At 45.5% G+C, this 15,591-nt stretch overlaps 3 protein-coding genes across 3 annotated transcripts; 2 read left to right on the top strand and 1 right to left on the bottom strand.

Annotated features, from left to right (window-relative positions):
* Positions 1 to 637: 637 nt before the first annotated feature.
* PHALS_04837 (hypothetical protein PPTG_18694) lies at positions 638 to 2,482 on the bottom strand (the record flags this gene model as incomplete). Its single annotated transcript, XM_024718685.1, has 1 exon — positions 638 to 2,482. One exon carries the CDS (start codon positions 2,480 to 2,482, stop codon positions 638 to 640), a length of 1,845 nt encoding a protein of 614 aa, XP_024584059.1.
* A 215-nt stretch (positions 2,483 to 2,697) lies between these two features.
* Positions 2,698 to 3,468, top strand: PHALS_04836 (uncharacterized protein; the record flags this gene model as incomplete). The annotated part of the gene is made up of 1 exon (XM_024718684.1): positions 2,698 to 3,468. The coding sequence occupies one exon, from the start codon at positions 2,698 to 2,700 to the stop codon at positions 3,466 to 3,468; it is 771 nt and encodes a 256-aa protein (XP_024584058.1).
* Positions 3,469 to 3,745: 277 nt separating this feature from the next.
* PHALS_04835 (Leucine rich repeat proteins, some proteins contain F-box) lies at positions 3,746 to 15,519 on the top strand (the record flags this gene model as incomplete). The annotated part of the gene is made up of 8 exons (XM_024718683.1): positions 3,746 to 4,245; positions 4,312 to 4,586; positions 4,643 to 4,713; positions 4,782 to 6,878; positions 6,934 to 7,041; positions 7,105 to 7,497; positions 7,604 to 7,675; positions 7,744 to 15,519. The coding sequence occupies 8 exons, from the start codon at positions 3,746 to 3,748 to the stop codon at positions 15,517 to 15,519; spliced, it is 11,292 nt and encodes a 3,763-aa protein (XP_024584057.1).
* Positions 15,520 to 15,591: the final 72 nt, after the last annotated feature.

Raw genomic sequence — 15,591 nt, 5'->3', positions numbered from 1 at the left:
AATGAAATTAGTTAAATTGGTTATCTATAAATAGATTGACTAATTTGAAGAGGCCTGCGTATCCTAAATACTCCAATATGGTTAATTCTGCTGTTTTTGTTTTTGTTGATTCTTCTTAACAATGTTGATCTGCTCCATTGGCTCTCGCATTTGTGGTCAATTTGGTTCCCAAATTTCTCAAAGTCGCCTTGGCTGCGTTCACTAAGCAGCATGATATCCCGATTATCTGCAGTTGTATCACGTCATGCTTTGTCTGCTGCTCTTATTTCTGAAGTTATTTGCTTCGTTGCGCAATCATGTTGTCGACCTCCACCTCTCGCGTGGGTTCTGAGTCTATATCATGGTCTCGATTTCCCTTTGCTTGAATGAAAAGCCATGCACTCTCTCTGACTCTGGTGCTCTCTAGATACCCTCTATTCAGGTTTCAACTATCAGTCGCAAGATGCTCCGATACGCCTGCAACTTGCGTAATTAGCTCGATCCTTGTCGAACAGTAGCAAATGTCAAGACAGATTATCATACCAATTTGCGTACGATTTAACAGAGAAATCGGTCTAGATATAACAGTAAAAAAGTTAATATTTATATAATTTGGTGAAGATGAGATTTTTGCAAGTAAACATCGTGATAAAATTCGCTACTTTCTAAGCACTTGAACGCCTCGTGTACTAATTTCCCACCGACGTGTCTCGACGGCATAGTCATCACCCTCGAGCACACGGTCTACAGCATTTGCGACGTCCCATATGATTCGACACCGACCGCGGTCAACATTATCTAGCTCCACGATCACATCGAATATTGGAGTACCAGCGCGCTGAGTTTGTAGCTTTTGCTTATTTGAATTCCTTGCCTCTTTATCACCCAAGGTAACCTGTTGTGAACCGCCGATCAAACCGTTTAATGCTGAATTCTTAATCAACGCGCGAAAGTCACCATGTGCGCTTGCAATCAGTCGCGGACCGCGCTGACGCACGGTTGATGCTGCAAGCACCTCCGCCTTTCGACCAATTTCGTCCACAATTAACGTTTCAACCGTGTGATTTTGAACGCACTCCACCATAACCCCAGCTTGGGCTTCCAAAGATCGAACCATCATGCGACGAGCCCACCCAACACATTTATGCGGAATTAGGCCGTCGCCTCCAATCTCGTTCGAAGTGTCGATGATACATACGTTTTCCATAGTTTCTGAAACGCACCGTGCCACGTCTCGAATAAGTGTTGTCTTCCCACTTCCAGGGTGACCCAAGATAAGCACAGACTTTTTTGCATGTTTATCACTCAATAGAAGATCTGTCAGCACACATGCAGCATTTTGCAGTGCTCGACCTGTACGCATCGTTAAGGCGTAAACTTCGTTAGTTTTGCTTCTCATGACAGAAATACGATGGAGTTGGCCATCGATGCCTACTCGATTGTCGCCTCCAATGCGCGTTTCACCTCCTATTTTTTCGATGATCTCATCAATAGTCTCTTTTGAGACAACATTTTCTTCTTTATCGAGCAGAACACGCTGCCGCTTACCCATGTAGGTAAATGGAGCCCGACCAACATCGATACAAATGTCAACAAGTCGAAAGCGGTAGTTTTTAACCGCACAAATTGCGTCGCGATACGAAGATGGAAGAAGACAAAGCAGCGAATCGATTTCGCACTGAAGTTGTAGTTTGGGAAGCTCAATTGCCGACGCGTCATCCTTGCAAACAAGGAATTCGAGACTCCGCGGCTGGTAATCAGCATCGGAATCAAACCAAATTGCAGCCTTGCCTTGGTTGATAATAGCCATCTCCCACCGAGTTTTTGTCATTTCGGCAAACATTGTTTTTGTTTTAAACTTGCGCTTAATTTTTGAATAGCAACTAGCGTAAAGCTTTGCGGAATAGGCCATTGAGCGTTGCAGCTTCTCGGACATCCTGGTTCGCGCTTGAAATGAGTGTGTGCTGTAATTTAATTCTGACGCTATTTCTTGAGAGCAAGCAGTTGCAATCTGAAGCATATCCGCGTTCAGCACTGTTGAATTCACTGTACTTTCGTACAAAAGCTGCAAGTCGATGCAATTAACGATTTTGGGGTTTTTCAACCCGTAGCATTGAAGCCAGAACGCAGTCTGGTGGATATTGTGCATCACCTTTGAAATCAATGGATCACTAAGCAATGCAATGAGCCCTGTAAGAACTCGAGTCTTCGAAAGTGACGCTAACAGGAGCACCACTGCAGCATCATTGGGTACCTCACCAGAAATAACAATTGCTACTACTTGTTCCAATGGCAGCTGGTTCGCATCTGAACGAGATGGTGGCGAAAATTGAAAGTGAATACCAATATTTGCCACTCCTGGAAGAGCAAATGAATTATTATTGGTTTTGAGAAAAGTTTGTAAATCAGACTCTTTGGCGATGATTGTCAGCATTTTCGGTGATTTTGCAGGATCTCGACTTTCAGCAACGACTTCATATTTTGAGGTCGTCGATTTAGGCATTTGCTTGTTGTTGCTTAGCTTCAACTGATTAACGGTTTTCGAAACTGCAGTTGCCATATTTGCTCCCAACTTTTCCAGTTAAAAATTGGACACTGAAAGTAATTGAATTAATTGAGTCGAATTGTGTCATGAATAAATCACATGGCAGTTAGTCATCGTGTCCCAAGCCATCCGTCGAAATGACATCTTTTTCGTCAGTCAAAAAGTTACACGTCATGAAACGTTCCTATTGTCTAGAATTTTCTGATAAGAATGAGTTTGCAAAGTGGGTGGTCCTGATGGCCAGTTCATGTCTTGTCCTCTGTCGGGGCGACGTCAAAAGATACCGGGAGGAGCTGCTAAAATTTGCAGGGCAATGGCCAGCGGCTTCTTTAAAGCGACTTGACGTTAGTCGCCAAGACATCGACTTAATGTCCTGTGAACATCGCAAAAAGGACTTGAAGGATAAGATTTCTTCTTTGCGAGCGCAACTCGCATCAATTACCGATGCGCTATTCTCTGTCAGCACTCAAGGTAAATCTGGTAGACGCTACAGAGCGGTTCAGACGCTCCGAGAATTCGTTTGTGAGCTGGAGCAAGATGCTGAACTATGGAATAAATTCGACCATGCTACCAAGTTCGCGTTGTTCCTACCGCTGCGCTCAAAGCACGAGATGCAGGAGCTATTACGACTATTGGGACAATATGTTAAAACGGTGTGGTGCGATACGGTTGAGCGTGTGTTTTTAGTGATGCAAAAGTATCTTGAGGAATCTAATGGGACGTACGCCCTCCGTCGTGACCAACTGATTGCTAGAGAATTTCGAGCCTTACTTAACTATTGGAGCTGCCGTAAAGCAGTACGTCATTTGAAAATAACTTGCGAGAGCAGAGCCGAACGAGTATTTTGCGAAGTGGAGGAGAAATCAGAACGACTTCAAATCTACACGGGACCGACCCGCACTCCCAACCCTCCACGACATAGAGAACAACCGATCCTTCAGTAGTCGATGGAGAAGAGATTAAGTTGCAAAAGCCGCGGCTGTGGTGCAAGGGGAGAGCATTATTCCTAATTTCATTGCTGTAAATTCCATAAGTCTCAAGATTACGGATAAAATTCAGCTTTTGATGGCTATGGCGCAAGTCTTGGTTGCATTCGAAACGATGAGATTAGTCAGAAATAACAGCTTTTTTGATGTGTATCTATCTGTCTTCTAAAAATGAATGAAAGTATCATTGTGAGTGACGAAGAGACACTTAAAATTGCTGCTCCAACAAACTAATATGGTCAAACGCCACGCCCTTGACTTGCATGTGCTCAATGATCGCCCAATCAAGCAGAAAACTCACGCATTTTCTGACGCACAAGTCCCACGACAACTCTCAAGTAGGACTTTGAGCTCCAAAGTGGAGAACGTCGACGTCAATGATGTCGCATATCACTGGGATTCCGCTCAAACCACAAGTAGTTTACCTTTGCGAGGCAATCAATCATCGCAAAGTGAATCATGGCTTCAAGATCCAAGTGAAAACTCTGTATTGGCTAGTGCAGAGGCTGCAATTTGTGTCCCGAACGACATTTTGCATATGTTTCCAGACAAAAGAACGCGACTCTTAAAGCGTCCACGATCGTCCCATCACCACTTTTCACGGAACTATGCGCTTCGTATGGACAGCATGATCAAGAACACACAGACTCGAGATATTGTTGCGTTGCCGCGGATACGGAGTTCTACAGATAAAGGCAGAGCTATTATAGAGCAGCTGTTGACAGATTGCAAGGGGTATAATCGCAGTGATTTAGTACCATTTCTCCAGTAAATTCATAATTAGTACCTTTTGCTCGACAGGAAGACTCATTGTGAAGACTATACGCCTTTGCCATCTAAGCAGCAAGTGTCTCAACTAGCTCATAGTCTTGCGATTGCCAATGATAACGCTTACCTTCCGGATCAGCTGTTCTACGAGCAGAACTCGTTTAAACCTCTTGAGAAAGTTGATCTAAGCAGCTGGACTTCGTTGTGCATACAGGACGGTCCAGTTTTCCAAGAAATGGCGTTTAAACTCTCTCGAAGATGCAAGGAATTGGATTTGGATGGTCTTGAATCACTCACACGGGCACAAGGTAAGTGATTGAACAGCATTTTCCTGTTGAGCCTTGACCATTTTACGCTTAAGCAGACTTTACACTGCTGCTTAATAATTGCTCAAAACTGCGACGTCTCGTCTTGGATAAATTTAAGAACATACCTGTAAGTATGCAAGCCATTGACATTGCGATGGGCTACATTTTACGCAATGCAGCTGTGTGATTTTGTAGAAAGCAGCTTTTCAAGCTATTGCTCGACAATGTGACTTGCTGAATGACTTGTCGTTATGTGGAAGTGATTTTGTCACGGACAGCATTCTTGGAGTAGTTGGTGGGGCCTTTACGCAATTATCTAGCCTGAATCTTGAAAAGTGCGAACACGTGACCGACTTGGGTGTTATGCAGTTGGTTAAAAAAGTCAGACTTCTGGAAAGACTACGTCTTGATTACTGTCGGTCTATCTCGGACACAGCAGTGATACCATTGATGAAGTCACGGGGAGAAAAACTAAGGATTTTTTCGATTCGCCACTGTCAGAGAGTCACTGACGCTAGTATCAAGGAATTGTTCAGTAGAAAACCTCGACGATTGGAAGAACTGAATGTTAGCTATTGTGTCAATATCACGGATGATGCGTTTGAATGTCTTTGCTTTAATATTGTGGGTTATCGTGAGGTCAGCAAATATCTTAAGCTGACCAAGCTTGACATTTCAGGGTGCAACTTGTTGACAAATTTGAGTTGTTCATGGATCGCAACGTCGTGTCCATTCCTTCAAAGTCTTAACGCTTCAAGTTGTTTAAAACTGACTGACAAGGGTTTACTTGCTTTTGCCGGACTATTGAAACTAGAAAGACTCGATCTATCGGGTTGTGTGGGCTTCACAGATTCTGGCTTTGATGCTTTTTTTCGTACTAATGGCATCAATGCATACACTAGCAGATCGTTAGACTTTTCTGCCTCAAAGAACTTCAAGCTGTTAAAGTGTCTAACGTTGTCTAACAATTCCAGTATTGGAGAAATGGCGCTACTCGCAGTGATCAACACATGCTCACGAACTTTGACAGCACTTGATCTCTCCAAAGTTGGTACAATTCCTGCTTCGGTTCTCGTCAGACTTGTAAAGTCTGCCCCGAACTTAATCAAGCTGCGACTTGCTGGGCAGGAGCAAGTATCAAGAGCCTTGCTAACAAATCTGGCAGGTCACAATAAAGTCTTACGAGTACTTGACCTCCGAGATTGTGTCAATGTCGATGATCTCGCACTTTACCCCATGTTGGTTATGCAATCGTTAGAAAAACTGTTTCTCTCCGGTTGTACAGGTTTTTCGAGCCGCGGGCTACGTAGTCTTCCTGTAAACCTCAAGCAACTCGATCTTCAGTATCAACCACGAGATAAGCTTAACGAAGCGTGTTGTCGTACACTCAGTAGTCAATTGAAGTTCCTCGAGGTGCTGGATCTTTCCCAAAGTGAAGGTATTGATTCTGCTGGACTTGAACACATATGGACGAAGTGCCTCTTTCTACGTTATTTAAACGTGTTTCGTTGCCCATTGATTCAAGTCACAGATCTCGAGAAGCTCCTTAAATGTCGTGAAAATGTGTATGGGCTTGAAGTCATTTCCAAACATGAAGCAAAGTTTAAGGGAATATCAGCTTCGAATCCGGACGCAGCAATAAAAGCTCAAAAAAGGGAAAGATTGATAGATTATTCTACTAAATGTGTCAAACTAGCTATACTCCTTCAAGCTCGTTTTCGAGCCCGAATCCGAGCTTGTGAGCGCCAAATTGAGCTTAAAGAGCGCGAGTGGAAACAATTTTGCGCTGCGTTAGACATCCAGCGCCTATTTCGTGGATATCGATGTCGACTATCTTATCATATTACCCTACAACAGCTTCTCAATGTTGTCATTCCAATGCAGTACCGTTGGCGAAAGCGACTGTATGATCGACAAGTGCGCATGGCACACAAATACTGGGTAAATCGGTCCGAACTCAAGGTATTTACAGCGTGGAAATTGCTGCATTCGGAGACACAACACAGACAAATGCATCGTGTCGCCAGATTGAATGTTGCAAAGGCTTATAAATTCTTAGCTCAGCGAAAACTACCATTGAATTTCAAGGCTTGGCGTAAGCTCGTACAACGCAAACGACATGATGTTGAAAAAGTGTTCGTTTTCGAAAAACGCCGTTTACTGCCACGCATCATTCAGACCTGGTATACATTAACAAGGCAGTCGAAGAAGCGTAGATTATTGATGTCTGGAATATTTTTGAACACTCTTCATCTTGAAGCCCACAACTCGACTCGGCAATTGGAAGGCAGAGTATGTCTTAGTAATTTCTGCCAAATATCTTATACTTACCCTTGTTACACCTTAGACTCGAGCAAATAAGGCTTTGATTAGAATGATATGGCGAATTTGGCTCAAATTTGTTAAAAAACAAACGCGATTTCTGGTCGAAGCAAAGGCGTCCATCGTCTGTAGAGTAAGACTCATGTCTACTGCTTTGATGTATCATTCTCTTAATTGTTTTGTCTTCATTTAAAAGAGCTTGACTCGCTGGGCATTCCGTCAGTGGCTTCATAATGCGCATCGTGAGCGCCAGCTGCAAGAAAAATATCGCTGGCTAGCTGGAAAAGTGTGGCATCAGGACAAGTTGCTCGTTTGGAATGCGTGGCTGAACTTTGTAAAGGCCCAGCGAGCAAAGCGCCGAGCTTTAGCAAGATTTTCTGGCAGTATTCAGTCTAAATGCTGGTTACGTTGGCGTCATTGTCATGAGCATCGAGCGACGCTCCGACTTATCTCTGGGCGTGTAGCCGCACGAGTCCGCATTCTAGACTTCATGAGAGCTGTGTATACGTGGTACGATAACACTCAAAAACAAATTGCGCTGCGCAACCGAAAGCGCCGAGCCATATCACTTTTTATAAATGGTACACAAGTCCGTGTTTTGAGGTCGTGGGCAGCCCAGACAGCATATGCCAAACACTGTAAACAGCGTGTGCGAATCATGCTGGCAAACGCAAAGCTGACTTATTCCTTCACAGTCTGGGTCTATCAAATCCGTAAATTGCAGCATGCACGTCGAATGGCAACGAGACTGCAAGCGTATTGGCGAGGTGTCTTTACTAGACGACATGTAGAAAACCACTACTTATATATGGTCTGGGCGTCTGTGTTGATTCAGAACGCATGGCGTGGAAAGTTGGGCCGAGCTCTGTTTCTTGCAGCAACTCGAAAAGCGCGACTACGAGAGTATCTACGGGCAGAACGGGAGATGGAATTTATGGCAACAGAGGAAGTCGAGATGCGACAGGTGGATCGTCATTTGCGTATGATTGTCGTACTACAGCGTCGGTGGCGTGGGGTAGCTGCCAGACAATTTTACGAAGAGATGCGACGGGCAAAGTATATACTTGTGCAACGGCAAAAAGCAGAAGAGCAGGAGCGTGTTCGTGTCGAAGCAAGATACAGACTAGTCGAACGTGAGCGTTTAGGGCGCGTCAAACACCTGGCTGCCATAGCAATCCAACGCCATATCCGTGGGTACCTGGTACGCTGCTGGTTTACGTCGCAGCAAGAGGTGCTGGTACAGCTTCGTTGTGCCTTACGTTTGCAAGCCATGTATCGAGGTCGTATTGCACGTAGACGCACGGCTGCTCTTCGACGGAGCTACATAACTCGCATGGAAGTGTTGACACGACGAACTATTGAAGGAAAAATGCTGCGATTTCTCGGGGCTTCGAACCGCCCGACGCAGCGAGCTCTACGCAGTTTTCTCTCTTTCTTTGGCTTGGATCCGGCCACATTTCTCACTGACGTTCGATCCGTATTCCGTGAAGTTCGCCAAGATTTCGATGATTTACGAGCTTTCTTTCATGTTGTCAAAGAGAAAGTGAACGCTACGGCAACAAACAACAAAGAGCTGGAGAATGGAAAGTCTGGGAATACAGAGAAGCTTCGTCACGAGGCATTCAACTTGACACGCAAGTCACAGACGGCACGAAGATTTCTCGGCGAGTTTGAGCAATTATTAGCTACCACTGCTGATGACAGGCGACGCCTTCAAGAGCATGTGGATCGGGGCAGCGCTGTAAGAGTTATTCTACCTGGTCACCCGCGCTGTGGTGAGACGGCATTCGTCTTAAATAGTATCGACAATGTGGCGCAGGTTAAAATGGATTTAGATGGTGAGTTAGAGTTTATGCCATTGTTGATTCCAGCAACTAAATTTGAGCCTGCAAAGCGCGTATTACATCGTGTACCGGAGCTGTCATTTTCTGCTGCGTATGCGCTTAACCTCGGGGGCTCAGACGGCAAAATCAGTGCAATATGGCGGCAACAGCTTACCTCGTATGCTGCATCCATCGCACACGAATCTAAACGCTTCAGCGCCGCTCGCGTCATCCAGTGCATGGCACGCGTTTACATTGCTCGCTTGCAATACCAGCGAGAATTGGAGTTTCAAGGAGTGAATGCTGCGAGGCGGCAACGAAGTCTGCTTTACGTACTACAAACTTTTCGCTGTGCGAACACTCGTGTTGCTCGAATGCTTGTGATGCTTCAACTCGTCAGCCCCAAGGATGTGCCGCTTGGGCTACCAGACGAACCTCCGGGCATTCAGAAAGTGATAAATCGTGTACAGCGATTCATTGGCCGACGTCGTGAAGTAGAACAACTCCTCACGAAGCTTTTACTTGTGGGAGATAAAGATCAAGTGATGGACAAAAAGAACGGGCCTGTACCTTTAACAAAGCCGATCACTCGTTTTATTGATCACCTGTTGCTTCAACCCTTGCGTTGGGTTCAACAATCTAAAACAGTGAAAATTGCCAAGCGACAAGCGAATCGCGGACACGCAAAACTTGATGCTTTAATGCGCAATGCGGAGTTCGCGAAAACTTTCGAAGAGAAACACACGATAGCCAAAGAATATTTCTTTCCTCAGCTCGCAAATTGCTCATTTTGTCCCGGGGAAGGGTGGGCACTTGTCCACGGCGTCTTTCAAATGCGTCGGGTTCCTGTTTGGAGCACTGACGAACATGACGATGATACACCGCAAAAGTTTCATAGAGCCAGCGTCCCACATGGCTGGGGTGTAGCGCATTTCCTGACTGGTGAAGCGCAATCTGGGAAGATAGTCGAGGGCGCTCCACTAGCTGCAACTGCTGAAAAAGCCACCAACTGGAATTGGCTTGAGCGTAATTCGGTTGAAGCTCGATTTAAAAGTTTGCAAATTGTCAAGGGGCTCAAAGCCCAAGAGCGAGAAGAAATCCAAGAAGCCCAGATATTGGAACGCCAAGGTATTTGGAATAGTAAGCGCTCACGTGAAGGCCCTCGTGGATATGCGAAGCGACACCAGACGCTTAGTAAACTTGAAGAGACCGCAACTGCTTTGTTTGCTCGGTACGAAAGAGAAATTGCTTGGCGAATTAAGGAAGAAGATCGACTTTTACAAGAAGAAGCTCGTGGAAAGGCACAAGCTAGAAGAGAGCAGGCAGAACTAATAACCCTAGGTCGTGCACTTCACATACTGCAGCAGCAGAAACCAGAAGCCGTAGTCGACGTACAGATTCGGGCCACACAAAAAACTCCTTTGGAATTTTTGAGTGCTGGTTGTTATATAGAAGTGGAACTGGACGACGAAAATTGGTACGAAGCACGCGTGGAAGCGGTGGACCCATACGATACATGCACCGCGGACGTGCTTTACGTAGAGGACGGCAAGCGCGAGATCATCAAACTGGTAGAGGCAACCTTTTCCGAGCCCAATGTCGCTGCTCAACGGAAAGAAGGGATACATGCCAAATTGTTTCGAAAATGGAGGGCAGGTAAAGCCGTTGATGTAGCTTGGGAAGCTCCATTGGACAATGGTGCGCCGATTTTTCAGTATGTAGTCGAGTGGAAAGACGAAAGTGGCGACCAAGCTTCTGAAGGCAAAGCAATTGTGTCTGACAGTAACAGCCCAATCATTTGCCAGCGAATCGCAGATACCTTAGAACAGACAGATCACATCAAAGCATCCAGATACTCAAATAAGCATTACCCGAAAGCACCAACGACAACAACACTATGGCCAATTCTTCCGCAGTATGAACAATCTATGCGCATACGCGTCGCAGCACAGAATACTCAGGGCGTCGGTTGTGCCAGTCTGTACACGAAAATGCCTAAACAGCTGACAGAAGTAAGTTACTTGACTGCAGTGCAACTACTGCGACCCCCTTTTGACACAACACCATTAATTGAAAGAGAGTTGTCTGACATGGGTGGCGAAGATATTGCATCTCAGAAATTTGGAGCTCAATTGAAGTGCACGGTGTGTCAGATAACGGGATTTGGCTCGATTGATGAAGTTGGAGAGCACATTTGCCGGACCCATGCGATTCCTTTCATCTGTCCCTTTCGCCTTTGTGCCCACGTCTGTGCTTCAGAGCAAGCTCTTCGTTATCATCTCTGGAATTCTACTGTAAATCATCTCAAGACTGAAGAGAAATCAAACTCATACTGTGTTGAAATTTTTCAGCTCTCAAGACAGTACTGTTTCTTTAAACCTAAACGACATACTGTACCAGGACGTGCTTCAGTTTCTCGTCACATGTCTTATGCTTTGCCACGAGACGAATACGTAAGTGTGGAAAGAGAGCAATCACAGGTGGAGGAAGAAGTTTACGTGGAAGACAGTGTTAAAGATGCCGTGCGCACGTGGTTGGCTCGTGGTCGACATGTCCAAGAAAAGAATCTAGCCAAGTTTGAATTGTTGAAGCGCCGTGAACGTGAAATTCGAGTGGAGACACCGTCACCTCTTTTTGGTGTCGACTTTAAGTCCCCCGAGGTGAATGTAGCCCAACGCAATGCTGTTCTGACAGCAATTCAATTGCTCAAACAGGATCTTGAAGCTTTTCAACACGAGACAAATGCGCAGTTGGAGGTATTGCGTCACGAAGAAAATGAATTACAAGAATATATTACGCATAAAGTGAAACGCATAAAGGCAAGTGATAGTGAAGAATGGCAGAAGCAGTCGCTTAAACGGGAGCGAAAGAAGGCGGAGATGTCGTTAGCGCAGGTTCAAGAAAAGCTGATGACGCTGATCTCGTCGTCTAACGAGCGTATTACGATATTGGAGAATGAACTTCAGCGTTTAGGGTCGATTGAAAAAGCTTTCGTAGCATTCACTCATCAGCTTATCCGGACACAGCGAGTATATGCACTCATACAAGAAGCTCACAGGCAAGGATCCAACATTTTTGAACAACATCGTGTTCTGCTAGACCAGTTTCAAAAAGATTTGCGCAAACTGTTAGAACGTATGGACAACGAAGTGGAGGAGCTGAATGCATGGACTGCTAGGGCAAAAGACCGAAAGAAACAACTCGAGAGTATGCAAGAAGGACTGAAGCGCTTGCAATTGATGCACGTAGCAGAGCAACAAATGTTACGACAGCAACGCGATGAGGGCAATGAGACCTTTTTCTTGGAGAAACTGCGCCGAGAACAGGCGCACATCTTGCACCATCGTGAGCTTGTTGAAAAAAGTGCGGTGACTCAAAGTGCTGTGAAACGAGCAGAGCTGGACAGGGTAAGCGCGAAGACCACTCGTGAAGCTAGTGCGATTAATCACGAGTTAAAGACGCCGTTGCAGTCACTACAGATTTCAAATCATGACTTGATGCTGCACGGTCGATTTCTGTCCGGTATAGCGGCAGACGCTTCGGATTTTGACCTTGAACAAAGGCAGCAGGACGTTGGGAAAGCTATGTCTTTAAACACGCCATCGCTTACTCAAACAACTGCAGGATCGAAAGCTTTGATAAAGCTAGACGCCCCTGTGGTTGAGGAAACTAGCAAAATAGTAGCATTGTCCAAAGGTCAACGAGAAATGCAATCAGTAAAGAAGAGTAAGCTTTGTGAGCTTCCCCAAATGTATGTTCGTTTGGAATGTTCATTTCAGGATGGCTGGATTCAAGGCCACGTGGTTATTGAGTATAATGATGGCTCTATGTACGAGGGACCGTGGGTCGAAGATGCCACTTTTAGTGGCTTGAAGAGAGACATAACTCACACATGTTCTGAAGCCAATTTACCCCGTAAAACATGCAAACCGAGAAAAAATCACTGGGGAAAGTTTACATGCCGTGACGGCACCATATGGGAAGGCGAAAATGTTGATAACTTCTTCTCTCCGTTCACTGCCTGCGGTTCAAATTTTCGCGTGACGTCGTGTCCTGCAACTCACATCTACGAAGGAGCAGTTCAGCGTGGCCGCTTCCACGGACTGGGTATACTACACCTCAAAATGGCATTTGTCCGTGGAGAGTACGTAGGTGAGTGGAAAGATGGCAAACGACACGGCTACGGCATCGAACGCTTGGAAAACGGGGAAGTGTACGAAGGCTATTGGGCGCACGATCGTCATCATGGCTCTGGTGAAATATTGTTATCTGACAAATCTCGCTACGATGGTTTCTTTCGTCGTGGTCGCTGGCATGGGCAAGGCACTCGTCTTCTCGCGAATGGCGATCGGATCTCGGGCATATTCTGTGACGGCTTTCTTGACGGATATGGAACTGTAGACTTTGCTGACGGTCGTCATTATACTGGTGCAATGCAGCATACACGACGGAATGGAAATGGCATTCTCGTTTATCCGAATGGTGATAGGTACGAAGGTCCTTTCCTAAATGATGAAATGCATGGCGAAGGAGTCTTTATCGCTGGACGTGCTGACGGTGATCTCAATTTGTGTGAGAAAAGTAATGTACTGAAACGACCAGGAAGGTGGGAAGCAGGTGAACACAAAGCATGGTTGAGCAAACCAAGCTCGAAAGTTTCAACCGCTACATTCGTGGAGTACTTTGGTGTTACGCAACGTAACATTCAAACGGATGAAGTGGTGCTCAATTTGGTAATGGATAAGTTTCGAACGCCGTATGCTGTTATGGTTGCTCGCCAGTTGCCAACACTGCCTGAAGGTGTTGATCAAGAAGATGCTTTTGTCAAGACTATCGTCCATTTGCTCGCAAAGACTCAAAATGTTGTCGTTGGTGCTGAAGTGCTCGAAAAAACGTCTGATGAGCATGCAGCAGCCGCCAAAATGATTGAGGAGCAGACCTTTGCGTTGGAGAAATCACGCAATGATCAAGAGTTATGTTCTCGCATATGGCGAGAAGAGAAATCACGTGGCGTGACTTTGGCCTTAGAATTAAGCGAAGCCGAGGCCCAGGAAGATTCTTTGCAGCTCAAAGTTGAGCAATTTTGGAAGCAAGATCGACAGCAAGTTGAGCGCAAATATCGAGAAGCCGTCGATGGCCTACGCGAATTGAAACTGTCAGACTGGTATCACCTTCGAACAGCAAAGCTGGACGACACTTTGAAGTCACTCTTGAAAGCATTTTGCGTGTTACTTAATTTCACTTCGAATATTCAATTAGAGCTCGAGGAAAAGGAGAGACGTAAGAAGTTGATTGAGTATGAAAAACATAAACGTCAATCAGGTGGTACAGCAACTATGACGCCGCCGGAACTAGCAGAATTTCCGTCGCGTCAAGACGTACTATGTTTGTTGTCTAGCAATACTGAGAATGTCATGCTAGGCGATCGAGAAGGCTTGATTCACAAATATGCGGTCAAGGCTCTGTATATCTTGCCACTCTTTGATGCTTACTCTTTCGCTGAAGGAATTCGACGAGCTCGTCTGCTTTCTCTGACTCAAGTGATCCACCACCCACGTCTTCGTTCTACCAACTTTCAACTATACAGCATATCACCGGCTCTTGTAGCCATATGCGTCTGGGTGCGTGCTGCATTTAATTACGCATCTCGGGCAGCTGAAATTGCTCCTATTGTGCAGCGGGTGATATCCCAGCAATTAATTCTTCTTCGTTTGCGTCAAGAATTGGCGACCGCACGAGATCTTGAGCAGCAGGCTGCAAAAGCTGATGAAGATGCTCGTGCCAGGTATCAAGTAGCACAGGAGAAAATGATGAAATTGCAAGAAACTCATGCGAAGTTACGCAAGGTGCTGGATGATTTGGACGCACTAGATTGTGCCGAGAGTAAACCCATGAAAAAACAAAATATTACACGTTCATGCTTGGATTGTGGCTCGACTGTGGCTATTGCAGTCGATGGAGATCGTAGTAAGCAGGAGAGTACATCAAATGATGCTCAAGCGGCTAAAGTGGGTGCGTTGGCAACGATTTTATCAGACTCGTTCCTGGCTCAGGAATTTCAACTACTCAAGCTCGAGACTCACAAAGTCGTGAGCCGTTATAAGGGCGGTAAAGTACCGCTGAGCGAGTTTTTTTCAGCGTACGAAAAATCGATGCACAAGACGCTAACGCCCACCACTTTTAAAGTCAAGAAGCTGCGTACCTTGCTTGATTTACTAGAAGATGTTGTAGTGATTGTACCGCCTCAGCGAGCAGGAGAAGTAGAGACTGTGCAACTTGCACCCGAGGCAGCGAGTAGTGAAGACGAATCGGACACGAACAACACCATATTGGTGCACTATCCTGCACCCCCGCGATTAGCTTTCTGCTGTCAGATGTGTCCAGGTTTGAGCTATGCTACAGAAGGCGAACTATACACACATGAGGCTACGAAGTGGCATAATTTGAACGTTGTAGCTAAGCGAGAAGGTCGAAAACCACAAAAATTTACAGTAGCGTCTTCATGCTGGAGTGAAGTCTATCATGCTGAATCTGGTGAAGTATGTTACTACAACCGCATGACTCAGCAGGTTGTTAAAGCTGCCGATGGCCCTCCGTTGGAGATGCAAGTGAACGATGTAGTACTTGATTTGTTGTTTGATCAAGCGCCCATGAAAGCGAATGAAAGTGAGGATGTATGGGAGGAAGTGGCTGAAGAGTCAGGCAATGTCTACTTTTACAATAAAATAACTGGCGAAACAAGCTGGACACGTTGTCTAGAAGCTACAGCGAACGAAGCAACATCATAGAGATAGTGTTTGGACATAGAAATATGCTGTCTTTCAAACGCTTACTTTATACACACCATAAATTAGACAGAG

Source organism: Plasmopara halstedii (genome assembly GCF_900000015.1).
Source record: "Plasmopara halstedii genome assembly, contig: Scaffold_2680, whole genome shotgun sequence".
Classification (NCBI taxonomy): Eukaryota; Oomycota; class Peronosporomycetes; order Peronosporales; family Peronosporaceae; genus Plasmopara; species Plasmopara halstedii.
This window is presented reverse-complemented; position numbering and strand designations above follow the sequence as displayed.